We start from the raw sequence: 16,884 nt of genomic DNA, 5'->3' as shown, positions 1-16,884 counted from the left end.
TCTCCATTGTTTCCACATGTACTGTACAAACTACCTCAGTGTATTTCTCCTAATCTTCTCAACCACATCCACATCCACCCCACATTCCTTCACTTCTTCATTCATCAACCTGTCCCTCCATGTCACTCCACATGCTCCTCTCAAGTAACTCATTTCCACTGCTCACCCTTGACTTGTTCCCCCCCTTGCAAAGTCCACGCCTTGCTTCCATACGTCAGGGTAGGGATCACAATACTATCATGCAGTGACTTCTTAACTTCCATACTCACCTCCCTATTTCTCATCACTGCTTTCAGTGAACCAACAACCTTCCTTCCCTGCTGTACCCTTTCACGCACTTCACCCCCCAAAGTTCCATCCTTACTCATCACACTACCGAAGTACTTGAATGCACTCACATTCTCCATATCCTCACAATCCAACCTCACTGTACATTCTGTGACTTCATTCCTCTCAAACACCATAACTTTACTCTTGTTTACATTACCTTTCAGATTCCTCTTCCTATACACAGTGCCAAATTCATTCACCAAACCTTGCAACTCCCATTCATCTTCACTCAACAATACTGTACAAGTATCATCAGCAAACAGCAACACCGGAATCTTCCAAATCTCGCCCTCATTCATTAGAGCCACCCACACATCCACTGCCCTACTTTGCACCTCCTTTACAACCCCATCCATGTATATATTAAACAGCCATGGAGACATCACACAACCCTGTTTCAGTCCCACATTGAGATCAAAGAACTCACTCAGCTCACCATCCACTCGCACTGTAGCCCTAGCTCCTTCGTGCATACTCTTCACAGCACTCAGCAATTTCCCCTCCACTCCATATATTCTTAATACCTTCCATATACCTTGTCTATCTATTGTCATAAGCTTTCTCCAAGTCCATGAAGGCAGCATACACTTTCTTTCCCTTCTCTAGATACTTCTCCACTAAACATCTTAGAACAAATATCTGATCTACACACCCTTTTCCCTTCCTAAATCCCCCTTATTCTTCTCCAACTAGCTCCTCTGCCATATGCCTAACCCTATCAATGAGTATTCTACCACATATTTTTCCAGTCACACTAAGAAGGCAAATACCCCTATGGTTACCACATACTTCTCTCTCTCCTTTTCCTCTGAATAAAGGAACAATTATACCTGAATTCCAGTCCTCTGGAACCCTTTCCTCTTCCCAAGCCAATCTACACAACTTCCATATCCACTCCACTAGAATCTCACCCCCATACTTCAGATTTCACAACACACTCCATCAATTCCTGGGGCCTTTCTCATCTTTATCTTCTTCATTGATTCCACTACTTCCGCCCTACTGATTGGTTGGTGTTGGGGGCATTCAAGATTAAGTTTAGTGGCAATTTTAGGTGGTTAATGTTATGGAGGGTTTTGGAAGAGTAAAATCTCTAGGTTAGTTAGATTAGGATGCACCGATGTGTCCAGTCAGTAAAACCCCATGTAAACCATGTAGCTAAGACAGAAACATTGATAATAAGTGAACTTTATACAGTATACAAGGTGCTACCCAAAAGTTCCAGTAATCTGAACAGAGGGGGCCAACCGTTTGCAGTTTTGCCTTTTGCTGCTAGGAGGAGTCAGCAGCACCCCTTGTGCGTCAGTGTGGCCTAGGCCGTGTCTGTGAGCGGACGTGTTGTTGAGCTACACTTACTATTGTAATGTAGCGTGTAGGTGGTTTGGCTGTTTTGCAATGGTGGACCTCACGGAACAAAACCTGGCATTTTCTTCGATATCCAAGGGATTGTTCACAAAGAATTCATCCCACCCGGTCAATCTGCCAGCAAAAAGTTTTACTGTGAAGTTTTGCAGCATCTGAGGGAGAACATCCGCCGCAAATGTCCAGAACAGTGGAAAAACAAGGACTGGGTCGTGCATCATGACAACACCCCTGCCCACACGTCAATTGTTGTCCGGCAGTTCCTGGCTTTCACTAGCAAGGTAGTTGTTCCCCACCCACCCTATTCACCTGACCTTGCCCCCTACGACTCTTTCCTGTTTCTCAAGCTGAAATTATGACTGAAAGGCTGTCGATTAGACTCGACTGAGGAGATCCAGACAGAATCGAAGGAGGTGCTCAAGACCATCACGCTAAAGCCTTCCAGAGATGCATGGACACGTGGAAAAAAAGCTAGGACCACTGTATACATGCCCAAGGGGACTATTTCAATGGCGACAGTGAGAACTAGGAGGTAAGATAACTTATTTTCCTACAATATTCAAATTACTGGAACTTTTGGGTAGCACCTCATATACTTTTTAGGAAAAATATGGAGTTAATGATGGGAAGAAAAAATATAAAGAATACTAAAGATGTTAACGATGAGGAAGCAATAAAATTTATGTTTCACCTTTAGTGAAATGAGTGTGAAGAGGGCTCTATGACCAATCACTGTTACAATGTGACAGCCTCAGGGAGCTTGAAAATTCAGTTCTTATATGATGACACTACATGTTGAAGTAATAAGTTAGATAATTATATGAGTTCATTTCTTTAGAATCATACTATCATACAAATTATAATGCTCATCTGACTTGCTTATTCAGGATTACTGCATTCATGTTTATCAGAGAAGTTGTACGCGAGCACTCCACGGTGATGACTTTGGTATATTTTTTCCTTTATTACTGATCACTAATGATACTTTAAAAAAAGTTTCACACTGCTTTCTGTGTGTGTGTGTGTGTGTGTGTGTGTGTGTGTGTGTGTGTGTGTGTGTGTGTGTGTGTGTGTGTGTGTGTGTGTGTGTGTGTGTGTGTGTGTGTGTGTGTGTGTGTGTGTGTGTGTGTGCCAAAAGTGATTCTTGGTGAAATGTGTGATGTTGGGCGGTGATATTTCACGTGTTGATTAGGTTATAAGTTTTTGCCTGGTTAGTACTGAGGGCTTTCAAGAGGCTTAGTGGCAGTCCTTGGTGGTTAAAATTATGGAGAGTATTTGGGAGCAATACTAGTCAGTTAAGTTAGGTTAGGATGCACTGATGTGTCCAGTAGGCGAGATTGTAAGGAAACACACTGCCTTGGGTGATTTAAGGCATACAGATTTGTAATTACCTATCCTTAAATATATTTTAAACAAAAAATATGGGGCTTCAAAAACCAGACCCCCTATTTTACATGTAAATGTCACGTTTTAACACAAATTTGATTCTGCACAAGGTTCTGTATAACCCATCTCGTGTTGTATGAATACTGTACTGTACCACTTCTCAGCATCGACGGTATGAGTCTATACAGCACCTGTATGTACTAAGCTGCAACTTACATATACAGTATAGTAAACTCCTGATTATCCGGCATAACAGACCCAAAGGCCTGCCGGATACTGTCAAAATGCCGGATTATACAAAAGTCCTCCCATAGGGGCCCCTAACCTCCCAACCCTGTAACACTTATCCACTGTCGAACCCCTACAATACACTTTAAAACATCAAAACACAGCTAATAGATGTCCCTAATAATATAATACTGTAATATACTGTTAAGTAGACTGTAATTTTATGTACAGATGTAATTTCATGTTGACGATGGAGATAATATCAAAGTCCACCAAGCTGGAAGACCTGTTTTCTTTTACTCAGCAGTACTGTACAGTAAGCCCTTAAGTTTTGTGTCCAACTGGTACCATAAGGTTGGCATGAAACCTGAATTTCACAAACCAAAAAGTATTAAATCAATGGTAAAAAATCAAATTGGTTATAGAACCCTTCCCAAAGTCACTCTTTTTCTAACTTTTGAAATATAATTCTCATAAAACAGGATACCAGAATAGCTGACAACCATATGAACATGATAAAACTGTTAAGAAACATTAAATAAATGGATCACCAGCCTGAAAAATCTTCATCTTATTCTCTACTGAATACTTTTTCTTCTTCACACCGACTTGATACTCACAACATTCATTTCTCTACTTGCCTCCATCCTTTGAACTTCCCAGTATTCCATCATCACCACTATTACCTGGTCCCCTAATAAATGAAGAGGAAGCCAAAATATAGTACAGGTAGACCACACAAGAACAACAGCTGAACGAAGGGAAGGACAAAAAAAGTGACTGTGGCTGTAATCACTACCAAAGCACCATACACACAGTCTCACAGCTGGCAGGAACCGTGAATACAACATGGAAGACAGCAGCTGATGATCGCCTTGCCCACCGGTGCCCCATAGATTGATGCAAAAGGTGAATTCTTGATTGTGAGACATAAGTTCTTGGAAATTTTGGGCTTTTCTGCGAAACATAAATTCGCGAACCAAAATCATGCAAAACATAAGGCCTCACTGTATAAACACACACACACTGCAAAACCCTTACCAAACACATGTCTTGCATTAAACAGCACTAAGGTTGAATTACTGGTGTCCATACCATGCCATTACAATAATAATGTTTTAGTAGAGACTTGGAGTGCAATGCAGGCTCATTTGTATATTGGCACCATAGTGGCGGAGGAATACAGTGGCAATTGAAAGAGCATCCACCTACCTGCTGCCAGCTAATGAAAAATCTGCATTAGGATTTTCTCTCTCCCTTGCCTTAGCCAATCAAAACTCTAACTTCCTACCACTGCATCTCCCTTCCCAACCCACCACCAACACCCTGCGAGCAGCAAGGCCCACCAACCGTCAATCCTCCCTCCCTCCCTGAACACCCCACCACTTTCATATTACAGTACAGTATAACCCCATTCTTTTTGTGTATTTCTTTATTTTCTTATTTTGTGATCATGGCTGGATGTCTGATGACAACTGTCTCATGTTGGATAATAACAAACTTTTAGCCAGAAGAAAGGGTCCTTCGTGCCAGATAATGTCAAAGATTTCATGCTTACTGCCTGATACCATTTTAATTCAGTCACTGGCTACACTGGATAATGTCATATTCCAGATAATGAAGTGCCAGATAATCAGGAGTTTACTGAATATACTGTACTTTACGAATAATTGCTCCATCCAGGAATCTCCACAACATAAGTTCTTTGAAACTGGTATCTCCAGAGGCTAATGAAACCCAAGTAATTTGGTTAAATACACTGTACTGTTAATCTATCAAGTCCTAATCCAGTTATGGTACTAAAGGGAGCTTTGTCCGGTAACAGGGGACTCTATATTGAAGAACCTGAGCACCTGTCCTTACCTGTAGCCCGGCTGAGTCCTGCTCTGGCTGCCACGCCCTACTTGGGATGAAGTGAGGGACTCTGTGTTGGTGGCTAAAGGATCACCCTTCTGGCGTGGTGGCGGTTGTGGTTTGCTAGGCACTGCTGGTTTGGGAGGAAGAGCAGGCTTATGACGGCCACCCTCCACTCCTGTCACACCTTCATCCACACTTTCTGCACTTCCTCCACTACCTTCCATGTCCTATAAAAGTTGATTATTATTAAAAATGTTATTCCCTTCAAGGTGTAGGTGTAGGTGCATGAGCCCATGTTAATACAGCTCTGTACACTTAGGGGTAGATGACCTGCCTAACTCTCTTGATGGCATTACATGATGGAAAAACCTCTATTAGTCTATTTGGGCTCAGACCATCACTGCAACTGTGGCATATTAAACTGTAAAAAAAATTCCAGTACACTAAAAACAAATGATAATAGAGAGTTTATCTGATCGTGTGACTGTGGAATGCAAGGTGCAAATGAAAGGAGTCTGGTGGGTAAGAGGCAAGGAGAGTACTGAGAATGAGACTGAAGGTGAAGAAGCTGAAAAATAAAGCAAGAACAAATGGCTACGAGCTTCAGATACCAGAAGGGCTAAGTTCAGCAAACTGGATGCATACGGGTCTGGATGAAGTTGAGTGCAATGGGGACTGTTAGGTTAGGAATGCTAATGTTGTGTGCTGAGCTACAAAGGCAGCAACAAATAAGAAAGGTGCACCATGGAGGGATGTGGAGGCTAAATGAGCTGATTAAAAAAGAGAGAGAGAGAGAGACAGAGAGAGAATGGCTGTGGTAATGGCTGCAAGAGGATTGCATGAAGGTGTGTTAGTGCCAACAGTAACATATGGGTGTGAGACAATATTGCATTAGTGCTAAAAGTTAAGAAAGCTGTGGAAATAGGACTACTGAGGAATATACCTGAAGTGCATAAAAAGGATAGGATAAAAAAATAAAGCGACATGAAAAATGTGGAGGAAGACTACACATAATAGCATAAAAGAGAGTGCTTAGCTGGTATGGCTGACTCACATGGAGAAAATGACTGTTGATAGGATGGGAAAAAAGGTGCAAATGGGTGAGTTTGAAGGTAGGTAGAGGCATGGCAGGCCAAGGAGATGGATGGATATGGTAAATAAATGTCTTAGAAGCCAAGGTAAGGAAGCTGATAAGGCCAGAGAACTGACAGGGGACCAAGTTGACTGAATGATATATGTACAGAGTAGCACATGACCTGTTGGTGTCAACCTGCCTTTTAACTTGGTAAGTTAAGAGACTGACTTTACCCAGCAGGTGTTTATGATATGTACCTTAAAAAAAAAAAAAAAAAAAAAAAAACATGCCTGTGAGATGGATGATGTACAAAATATGATCATGTCGTCCATTTCACCAAACATGTTGTGGAAATTTGTCCCCCACTGACAGGTTCCATGTGTGAGTGGTAAATGCGTACTTCTTATATATAACTGTAATACGTTAGAAGCATGAGATTTAACCTCAAAATGGTGGTTCTATGTGATTCAGAAACTCAAGAACTAGCATTTCCTTGGTTAATGGTCCCTTATTAATACCATTAGGTAAAATGCCAGTGTCTTGACACCACAGACAGTTGCACACTTAATATACAGTGCCTGTATGTAATTTGTATAAACTGGGATAAAACTATCTATCTATCTATTGCCAGACGCCTCAATCCCGTTCGGGGTGGCCACAAACAAACTGCCTCCACGTCGCCCTGTCCCCCGCCATTTCACTGCAACACTCCCAACTGACACCCCCCTCTCTCATATACCTCTCCACCCCAATCCTCCATCTCATCCTCGGCCTCCCCCTCCCTCTTCCCCCCTCCACCTCACTCACATACACTCTCCTCATCAGTCTTTCACCCTCCATCCTCTCCACATGGCCAAACCACCTCAGTGTATTCCTCCTAACGCTTCCTATCACATCCACATCCACACCACAACACTCCTTTATATCGTCATTCGTCAGCCTGTCTCTCCATGTGACTCTACAGGCTCCTCTTAAATAACTCATTTCCACTGCTCTCACTCTTGACTTGTGTCCTTCCAGCAACATCCAAGCTTCACTTCCATACGTTAGAGTTGGTATCACAATACTGTCATGTAGTAACTTTTTCACTTCCATGCTCACTTCCCTGCTTCTTATCACTGCTTTCAAGGAACCAGCAACCTTTCTTCCCTGCTGTACTCTTTCAATCACTTCACCCTCCAAACCTCCATCCTTACTCATCACACTACCCAAGTACTCAAACGTACTCACATTTTCCAATTCCTCACCATCCAACAATGATTGTAATATAGGAAGACTAATATTCTGTGCATTAAAATTCAATAGTTAGCATCTGCTGATATGAAACTTTCCAGTATGAAAATGGGAAGAAGCCCAATAAAATTATTTTAAAACTGGTATTAGTTTTAAATAATACTAAAGCAAGATCATGAAGATGCATTTATGGTGTTAATTTCATTAAGTAATAAACTGTAGTTTTAATTCAGCAAATGATTAAACCAGGAGGTGGCAATTCTCAGCAAGAGGGGAAAACACCACTATTTTCCATGCCCACACTCTTTGTGGAAAACAAAGAAAAAGCAACTTTGGATGCAGTACTGCCAGATACAGTATCACATACTTCCACAAAGCACACCTGGGCCAACGGCCATACCACGTTGAGTACACCGCTTCCCATCCGATCAGCGAAGTTAAGCAACGCTGGGTCTGGTTAGTAATTGGATGGGTGAACACCTGGGAACACCAGATGCTGTTGGCATCCCTACGTGTCAAGTGGGGTTGGTGGAGGATTAGTGCCCCTCCCTGTAAAACAATTAACTCTAAGCCCTTGACCACCCCGTTTGGGATACATGGCGTCTGGCAATGGATGGATGGATGGACACCTGGGCTGCCTGTCATCGTCTGAGCCTAAGCACCACTCTGATCAAAACCTGAGTCATTTCTATACTTACTGGCCAGTATTTTAGACTGATTTAGGAGAATCGGTAGTGGTTTAGAGAGAGAGAGATTGATTTAATACAGTAAAATGGATGAAGGTGTAGGAATGGCAGTGCATAAGTACCATCGGAACAAGGCTGAGGCAGAAAAATGACATGGAATCCTATCCCTAAATTTTTTTTAATGGCATAATTTTGTGTACAGTACTGTACAGTCAATCCATTACCATGATATTTATAAGTGCACCATAATGTAATGTGCTGCAAGAGCAAAAAAAAAAAAAAAAAAAAAATGTAGGGATGGGTTTACATGTCATATTTCTGCCTTAATCTTGTTCTGATGGTTTCTAATGCACTGTCAACCCTACATCTTCAGATATTACTTTATTTTTTATTTTTTTTTATTTTTTATTTTTTTACTGTGGGGTTAGTCACTGATTTTATAAACATGATTATATATGAGTGTGTTGTCCCAGATGATTGCCTGAAGAGTGTGACTGTAAATGTGTACAAGGGGAAGGGTGATGCCCTGGAAAGAGGAAATTACAGTAGAAGTCCTATTTTTCGGCATCTATGGGACCAGGCAAGTGCCGAAATATCAAAATTGCCGAATTATCAAAAACCCTACCCACTCAGTACCTTATATGTTTCGGTGAACATTATCATCACTACTCATATCATTACAAATGTGTATGGAGAGAGTACTGTATACTGTTTGATACTGTACAATACTGTAATGAATACAGTACTATACATGAATATGAAAAATAAAGAAATTAGTGAACATACTGTATATAAATGTAATGATACAGTAGGCCTACAAGTTCACATGCACTTACCTAAACTTATAGTAGGTTCCTTATTTACATATGTACAATGGAAGGGGTTGATTGGAGTCTGCTACTGCTGGAAGAAGTCCCCAGCAGTAGAGGGGATGAAAAAAATCGGAAAATCTGCCGAACAATCAGAGATTTTCGTAAATGGGACTATTTCTCAAAACTGCCGAAATGTCAGATTTGCCGAGGAACTGGATGCCGAAGAACTGGACTTTTACTGTATAGAGGCATAAATCTTTTCGATCAGATAATGAAGGTAATGGAGAGAGTTCTAGAAGGTATGATTAGAGAAAGAGTAAATACTGATGAGATGAAGTTTGGGTTTATGCCTGGCAAAGGGACCACTGATGCCATATTCATTGTTCAACAACTTCAGGAAAAATATATGGGAAAGAAAAGGAAACTGTACTTTGTTTTTGTTGATCTGGAGATGGCACCTGCCAGAGTCCCTAGAGAAGTGGTCCAGTGGGCAATAATAAAGCTTGGGATCGACATGTGGCTGAATAGGGTGGTTATGGCCATGTATATGGGTGCTCGCACCCAGTTAAGGGCGAATGGAGTTTTGAGTCATGAGTTTTCCATGAATGTTGGTGTGCATCAGGGGTCGGTCTTGAACCTCTTGTTAATTATGGTACTTGAAGCCCTCTCACATGACTTCAGAAATGGACTCCCGTGGGAGATGCTGTATGCTGATGATACGGTGTTGATTGCAGAGAATGAAAGAGTGACAGAGGAAAGATTTAGGAAGTGAAGAGATGGTATGGGGCAGAAGGACTTAAGAGTAAATGCAGATAAAACAAAAGTGATGGTATCTTGGGCTGGGGGCAGTACTGTCAAAGAACAGGGGAAGTGGCCACGTGCAATTTGCCACAAGGGTGTGGGAAGTAATTCCATCTTGTGCAGTGTTTGTGATAAGTGGGTGCATAAGAGATGTAGTGGTACAGTATTAGAAGCAGACTGCGAGATAAGGCTGATTTCATGTGTGCAGTGTGTCGGGGAGAGCATGAGGAGATTGCCAAATGTAAAAGGACTGAACTTGCTGGTGAGTCTCTTGAGTGTGTGGAAGTTTTGTTATTTGGGTGACATGTTATTTGCTGGAGGTGGGGCTGGAGCTAGCTCTGTGGCTAGAGTAAGGAGTGGCTGGAAGAAGTTCAGGGAGCTGTTGCCTCTCGTGACAATGAGAGGGCTCTCCTTCCGTGCTAAGGGATCTTTGTATGCCGCATGTGTTAGGAGTGTTATGCTATGTGGTATTTAGACGTGGGAAGTAAAGTAAGAGGAAATTCACATACTCAAATGTACAGAAATGGGAATGATTAGGCAGATGTGCAGTGCATCCCTGAGTGCGAGGCCTGGGGGAGCAAGGTTTATGATGGAAGAGTTGAGAGGTAAGATGGGACTGGAGTGTATTGGTGTTGTGATGAGGAGAGGTAGAGTGAGATGGTTTGAGCATGTGTAGAGGATGGGGGATGATAATTGCGTGCAGAAAGTGAGAAGTGCTAATGTTAGGGGTTGGGTAGCAAGAAGCAGACCAAAATAGACCTGGGACAAGGTCATTGAGTGTGACCTCAGGGATGAGGGACAAAACAGCGAAGCTGCCAGAGACTGAGCTGCATGGAGAGCTGCCATAAGGTGACCGCGGCTGACACATGCATGCATGTTGAAACCTTCAAAAACAAAACAAAACGAAATGAACTTGTTTCACTGATATGTAAAGATGCCTCTTTGTAAGAAAGCTCCAAAGGTTTTCATAAGTTTTCAACTTAAGAACACTGTAGCAGTGACGCAATACATGAACACTCTAACCAACTCAAGTTCGAATGTCTGTCTCTCTTGAGATGAATAACATTTTCTGGAGAAAATAGCAAGAAGGACATTTGACAGTGCACAACACTCACACCATGCAATCGGTCTATGACCCAACTTTTGACCTTGATCTTTAATGGATTGTTCTCAAGCTTGAAATGCTTCATCCTTGCATAATCAACAACTTCTCCATTAAGTGGGGTTCAAACTGGATCAGGAATATTTAAGCTGACCTTGCCCTGTGACCTTTGTCTTACTGTTCTCAAGACCGAATACTTGTCTAACCCTTAATTGTTCCACCAAGTTAAATCCAAACTGAATGAAAACATTTTTAGTTAAAAGGCTGAAAGTCTGACACAGTCCTGAGAACTTTAATCTGACCAACTGTTCTCAAACTGAAACAATTCTCCTTTTGCCCACCATCTACCTTTCTACCAAGTTTTGTCTAAATCAGATAAAAATTGTAAAAGTTTACCTATTCCTTATCTATTTCTTTTACGTTTTGGGGGAATATGTACTGTGCTTCTGACCCAGTGGAGAATGAAACTCCTTTGTGAAAAAAGGATGATGATTGGTTTTGCCATTAAGAGCTAGGGGGTTGACAAGGAAAAAGACGAAACTGGGAATTCTTCTACTGTATTTTAGTGTGTCAGGATTATGTTTTAGCTACTTCAGTTGTTTTAGGTATAGAAAAGCATGAGGATTATGACTTGATGCTCTAAAAATTTTTAATACTTCTGTGTTTGGGATTTGCAAAGAATTATATTTGTTAAGGCTTATGGACACGTTATAGCCAACCCTACACAGTGTCTACCAACATTCTGATAAAGATTGTGGCGATGTGATGATGATGATGATGATATTATGACCTTCCTCACAGTTCATCATTGTCATTAAGCCCTTACCACTTCTATTTACAGTATCTGAATCCAAATCTATAGCAAATTTATTGCAATGGTTTACATATTCTCCTCAAAAAAATTATAACATCATTAATACCATACATAATATTGAGTATATGCTATGTATATGTTCATCACACAGTATCTTCTCTTTATGATTCTGGATGACAGAAGGAGGCATCATCATCTAAATTCAGTTTCCAGTTTTCCATGTTCACATAAGGTGGGAAGATCTAAAACATGGATCTCTGATCTCTGGGGATATAAACTAGAGGAAAATTGAAGCCTAAGAAACAATCTTCACCTCTCCTGTACTGTAAGTTGTACAAGGCTATTTGCAACACAAATGCTGAGCAACAGGACCACCACATCCTCATGGTAAGATAGTGGAAAGTCAGGATTTTCAGGTTCACATTCCTGTCCTTCTTTGTTGCATTTTATACAACAGTGGACATATGAGGATTGCATTTATTCTTCCCCATCCCCAAAGAAACAAAATGAGTGTAGTCTCTCCAGAATACTGTACAATACTTCACTGCTCCATGCTGAGCATAGAGGCCCAGGGATAGACTACTCTGTCCAGACATATTTGGCAAATGTCATACCTGAGTGGCATTATATGGGCAATATCAGGAACCACAGCTTGGACTGAAAGCTTATGGGCAACATTTAACACACTGGACTACCAGGCATCTACTTTCCTCAAATAAAGCATAATCACTTTAAAAGACAGAGAGTATTTTAATATGTATTATTAGTGATACTATCAGCAATTTTCAAGGTAATCCTCATCCTAACAGAGGGCTTACTGTGAAGGAGGAAACAAGCAATTTGCGTGCTGACCTGAGTATGCAGAGGAGGCATGAGCAGTGAGCGAGACTGTGAATGGGCTGTCACACCAGGACTCAACTTCTGCATAAGGGAGCAAACATATACATACATTAGTCCAATACATTCCACTCAAGTTCTGGAGAGGGATATATGGTTGTTACTCATCAACTCTGCACAAGAGAGCAAACATGTGTGTCTATATTAGTCCACTAAATTCCACTCAAGTTCATGAAAGGAAGATTTAGTTATTATACTAATTATGTACATCTTTCTACAAACAGAAATTACCATAAACTTTTGTCCTGTAGTTAGTTCTGGTAGTAAATGTTAACTTGCTGAGAGTGTTCAACAATACAGTGCAGCACTTTGATAAGCTATAAGTAATTGCAGAGAACCATATTTACCATCCTAAGCTTTAAAGCATTATATTCAGTGTGTCAAAATAATTGTTATATTTCTAAGCAAAGCAAATATTACTGTACATGAGATACTCAACAAGTTTACATTATCTTCATCTGGTGATACTTGCAGTTTTTCACATGCACTATGGTTAAATAATACGATCAGCTGCCCCATGTGAATTTGCACATTTTAGATTAACTTTTTGTTTCCCTATGTCATTAACTTTTTTTCTTCCAACATTTAGAAGACAGTAGTTACAGAACAAAATGTTGGACAATGTATTCAGAAGTAGCTATAAATTAGCACTGTCTGACTTTTACAAGCTATCTTACATTAAATGACACAAAAACAATATAATTATTCAATTTTAACTTAATTAGCTGTTTTCCATTCATAGCAAAGTACAGCTTATTACTATTACAGAAACTGTTGTACTGCACTTGCCCGCTGTATCTGGTCACTGATTTCATATCCTTTACACTATCTTCCAATTAAAATGCTTGTTACTGATTTATCCATGTTACCTCTTCAACACTCTACTGGACATTTATATAGATTTTATTCTACAAATATGCACAAAACGATCTCAGATATTTCAAAGCAATGTCTGAGTCATGTCATTTATTAAGAAGACAGATATAATAAATAGGCTTCTGAGTAACCAATGATCCCATTTTCCTTTGATCATGGAATGTATACAGAACAGTTTATGCTGCTCTTACCTGCCACACACAAGCTCTGTGCAGGTCAAAGAACCATAATGATCAACAATATCAAGCTGAAATGTGTTAAACTCCAGTCCACATACTTGTTAACGTGGTAGCTGCTTGTTGTGGTCAGTGGGTTTGCTCAGCCAGATAGACCAGGGTAGAGCAACAATGACACCCCCCCCTTTTTTTTTTTGCTATCCAGGCAATTTTATTTCATTACGATTTGATACATTCAATTATACAGTACAGTACCCTCGCATCCAGTACGGTATTTTTGTCAGACAGTACTACCGTACTGGACAAACAACAGACCTTATGGGAAAAATGAATAATGTCAGACAAGTCTTGAAAAAGTCCCCCCCAAATTCAGCTTAACTACATTTTCACACAACTAAGATTTTACCAACCTTTAAGGTGAGTGGTGATGGGCTTGGGGGGGAGGGGGGAGGGGTCCGAGGCTGTAAAAGTTCCTACTGACCCCCTGGAGAAGGGCCTTCAGGATCCTGAGGAGGCCTCTGCCTCAACCTCCCTCATAAATCTCTCATAGTCACACACTGACATATCGTCATCTTCGTCATCAGGGGGAAGTGCAATACAGTAAGACCTCACTATAACGGACTCATTGGAGCCCAAGGCATTCCAAAAAAAGGGAAATCCTGATAAAAGCAACATCCGGACTTCCCTGTGCTAATCTGGACTTTTTCTGATATACAATATCAGACATTAGTCCATTTTGCACCAATGGTTTTCAAAGTGTTTTCACTACCATTCCAGTACTGTAATGTATTATACATTCACTACAATAATCAAATGGTATAATATATATAATAATACTATACTGTACACTGATAAACATGTCTTTTATTTACCTTATTATGGTGAACATAGCTGAAGTGGTCAGGCAGTCCAGACTACTTCTGGCTTTATTGGACATTTTCCGATATATAGGAAGTTAGTCCAGCAGCTCCTCGAGTCCGATAAAAGCGAATTCCTGTCTACTGAAGTGCATTATATCGAGGTTTTACTGTACTGCAATTTGACTGGCACACGTCGAGAGTCACGAGGAAGGCGTACTGGACTGGCGAGGCAAAACTAGGGAAACGTTCCTTGGTGTTGGCCATCTTCCCGTTCGCGTGTGGGTAATAGTACTGGATGCAGCACATCAATACTAAAGAAGAATCCTCGGATTTGGCCCACTTTGCGCGGCCGATCCGTACTAACCCAACAAATCCGTACTACAGTAATAAATTATTTTATTTTTTTGCCGACCGTACTGGACAAGAATAGTACCGGACAAGAGGGTACTGTATATGAATGTGCTGTTCCTGATGAATGGCTGAAGAGTGTGACTGTAAATGGGTATAAGGGGAAGAGTGATCCCCCGGAAGGAGGAAATTATAGAGAAATAAAACTTTTGGACCAGATAATGAAGGTAATGAAGAGAGTTCTGGAAGGTATGGTAAAGGAACAAGTGTATACTGATGAGATGTAGTTTGAGAGTATGCCAGGCAAAGGGAACACTGACATAATATTCACTGTCTGACAGCTTCTGGAGAAATAGACAGGAAAGATGAGTGAGATTTACCCTTCTTGTTGATTTGGAGGTCTTTGACAAAGTTCCTATGGAGGTGGTGAAGTGGGCAATGAGAAAGCTTGCGATCAAGGAACAGTTGACTAGAGTGGTTATGGCAATGTACCCTCGATAAAAAAAGCATTGCCACCCTTTCAGTGTGAGACATTATGATACACACACAATGATTTACAGGAAATGACACAGTGATGTTGCTTTAGATCCTTCATCTTATATTTTACAGATATATTGCTGGATTCATCATAGTAACACTGTACTACATGGCAACTCAACCATTTTTGTGAATTAAACAGGCATGCCAACACTACTGATTAAACCAGAGACGAAGCCTTTTACATCTTATCTGACTCCAGGATGCCGATACTTTTTTTTATTGAGGGTACAAAGGTGCTTGCATCCAGGTGAGAGTGAGTGAGATTTGAGTGATGAGTTTTCCTTGAATGTTGGTGTGCATTACAGGTCAGTCTTGAGTCCCTTATTATTTATCATGCTGCTTGAGGCTCTCTCATGTTACTTCAGAATTGGACTCCCATGGGAGATGTTGTATGTTTATGACTTGGTGTTGACTGTGGAGAATAAGAGGGAGGCAGAGGAAAAGTTTAGGAAGTGGAGATTGCATAAGATACAAGGATTTGAGAGTACCAGTAAATGCAGATGAAACGAGCAATGATATCTAGGGCTATTGGTGGTTAGAGCAGAAGTGTGGCCTTGTGCAGTTTGCCACAAGGGTGTGGAATGCAATTCCATCTTGTGCAGTGTTTGTGATATGAGGGTGCATGGGATATGTAGTGTTATTCGAGGCTGACTGGAAAAAAGTGCCGATTTTATCTGTGCTGTGTGTCTGAGAGAGCATGCAAAGATTGATAGGTGTGAAAGGATTGGTCCCACTAGAGAGTCTCTTAAGTGTGTGTAGGACCTTTGTTATTTAAGGGATGTTATGTGCTGGAGATGAGTCTGGAACAAGCTCTGAGGTTACTAGAAGGGGTGGTTGGAGGAATTTCAGGGAGCTGTTGCCTCTCCTGACATTGAAAGGAGTCTACTTCCAAGCTAAGGGGTCCATGTATGCAGCATGTGCTGGGAGTGTAATGTTGTACAGCAATGAAGTCTGGACAGTATAAGATGAGGATATTCATAGGCACATACATACAGAAATGATAATGATTAGATGGATGTGTAGTGTGTCCTTGAATGAGTGTCATGGGAGTTAAGATGGTAACTGAAGAGCTGTGAGGAAGGAAGGGACTTGAATGTACAGTATTAGTGTTGTGATGAGGAGGGGTAGACTGAAATTATTTTGGCAAAGTTGAGAGGATGGAAGAAGACTGGGTGTGGAAGATGAGAGGTGTGAACATCGAGGATAGGGTTGTGAGAGGCAGACCAAAATAAAAAATTGGGACAAGACCATACAGTGCGACCTCAGGATATGGGACTGAATAGGGGGGCTGCCAGAAACCGAGCAGGGTAGAGAGCTGCCACTAGGTGACCAAGAACAACATGTGCAAGCATGCCAGAGGCTTTATAAATGAAATACCTACACAAAACTAATATGGATTTCTCACAATGAAAGACCCAATTAAGATGTTATCTAACTTCTCCAATGTAGAAAGTTTAACTCATGGTAAATAAAATAATTTGGAGATAACAAAAATAATATA

At 40.9% G+C, this 16,884-nt stretch overlaps 1 protein-coding gene and 1 non-coding gene across 6 annotated transcripts in view; one reads left to right on the top strand and one right to left on the bottom strand.

Moving 5' to 3' along the window:
- ASPP (Ankyrin-repeat, SH3-domain, and Proline-rich-region containing Protein) overlaps positions 1-16,884 on the bottom strand; it is a 558,597-nt gene that overhangs the window by 55,258 nt on the left and 486,455 nt on the right. For 3 of the 5 annotated variants that reach the window (XM_080276580.1, XM_080276579.1, XM_080276581.1), the window contains 2 exons: positions 12,539-12,607; positions 5,170-5,390 (listed from right to left, as the gene is read on the bottom strand). In XM_080276580.1, coding sequence (XP_080132706.1) covers positions 5,170-5,390; positions 12,539-12,607 — 290 coding nt within the window. The remainder of the gene's footprint in view (positions 1-5,169; positions 5,391-12,538; positions 12,608-16,884) is intronic. The other 2 variants (XM_080276582.1, XM_080276583.1) reach the window with 1 other exon arrangement.
- LOC145405189 (5S ribosomal RNA) lies at positions 7,858-7,976 on the top strand. Its single transcript, XR_013898290.1, has one exon. It is a non-coding gene; the product is annotated as a 5S ribosomal RNA (ribosomal RNA).

The sequence above is a fragment of the Coenobita brevimanus genome, chromosome 65, assembly GCF_032717465.1.
Source record: "Coenobita brevimanus isolate Jiangsu-jjx chromosome 65, ASM3271746v2, whole genome shotgun sequence".
In the NCBI taxonomy this organism is placed as follows: Eukaryota; Metazoa; Arthropoda; class Malacostraca; order Decapoda; family Coenobitidae; genus Coenobita; species Coenobita brevimanus.
Note: the sequence above shows the minus strand (reverse complement) of the source record. Positions and strands in the feature narration are given on the sequence as shown.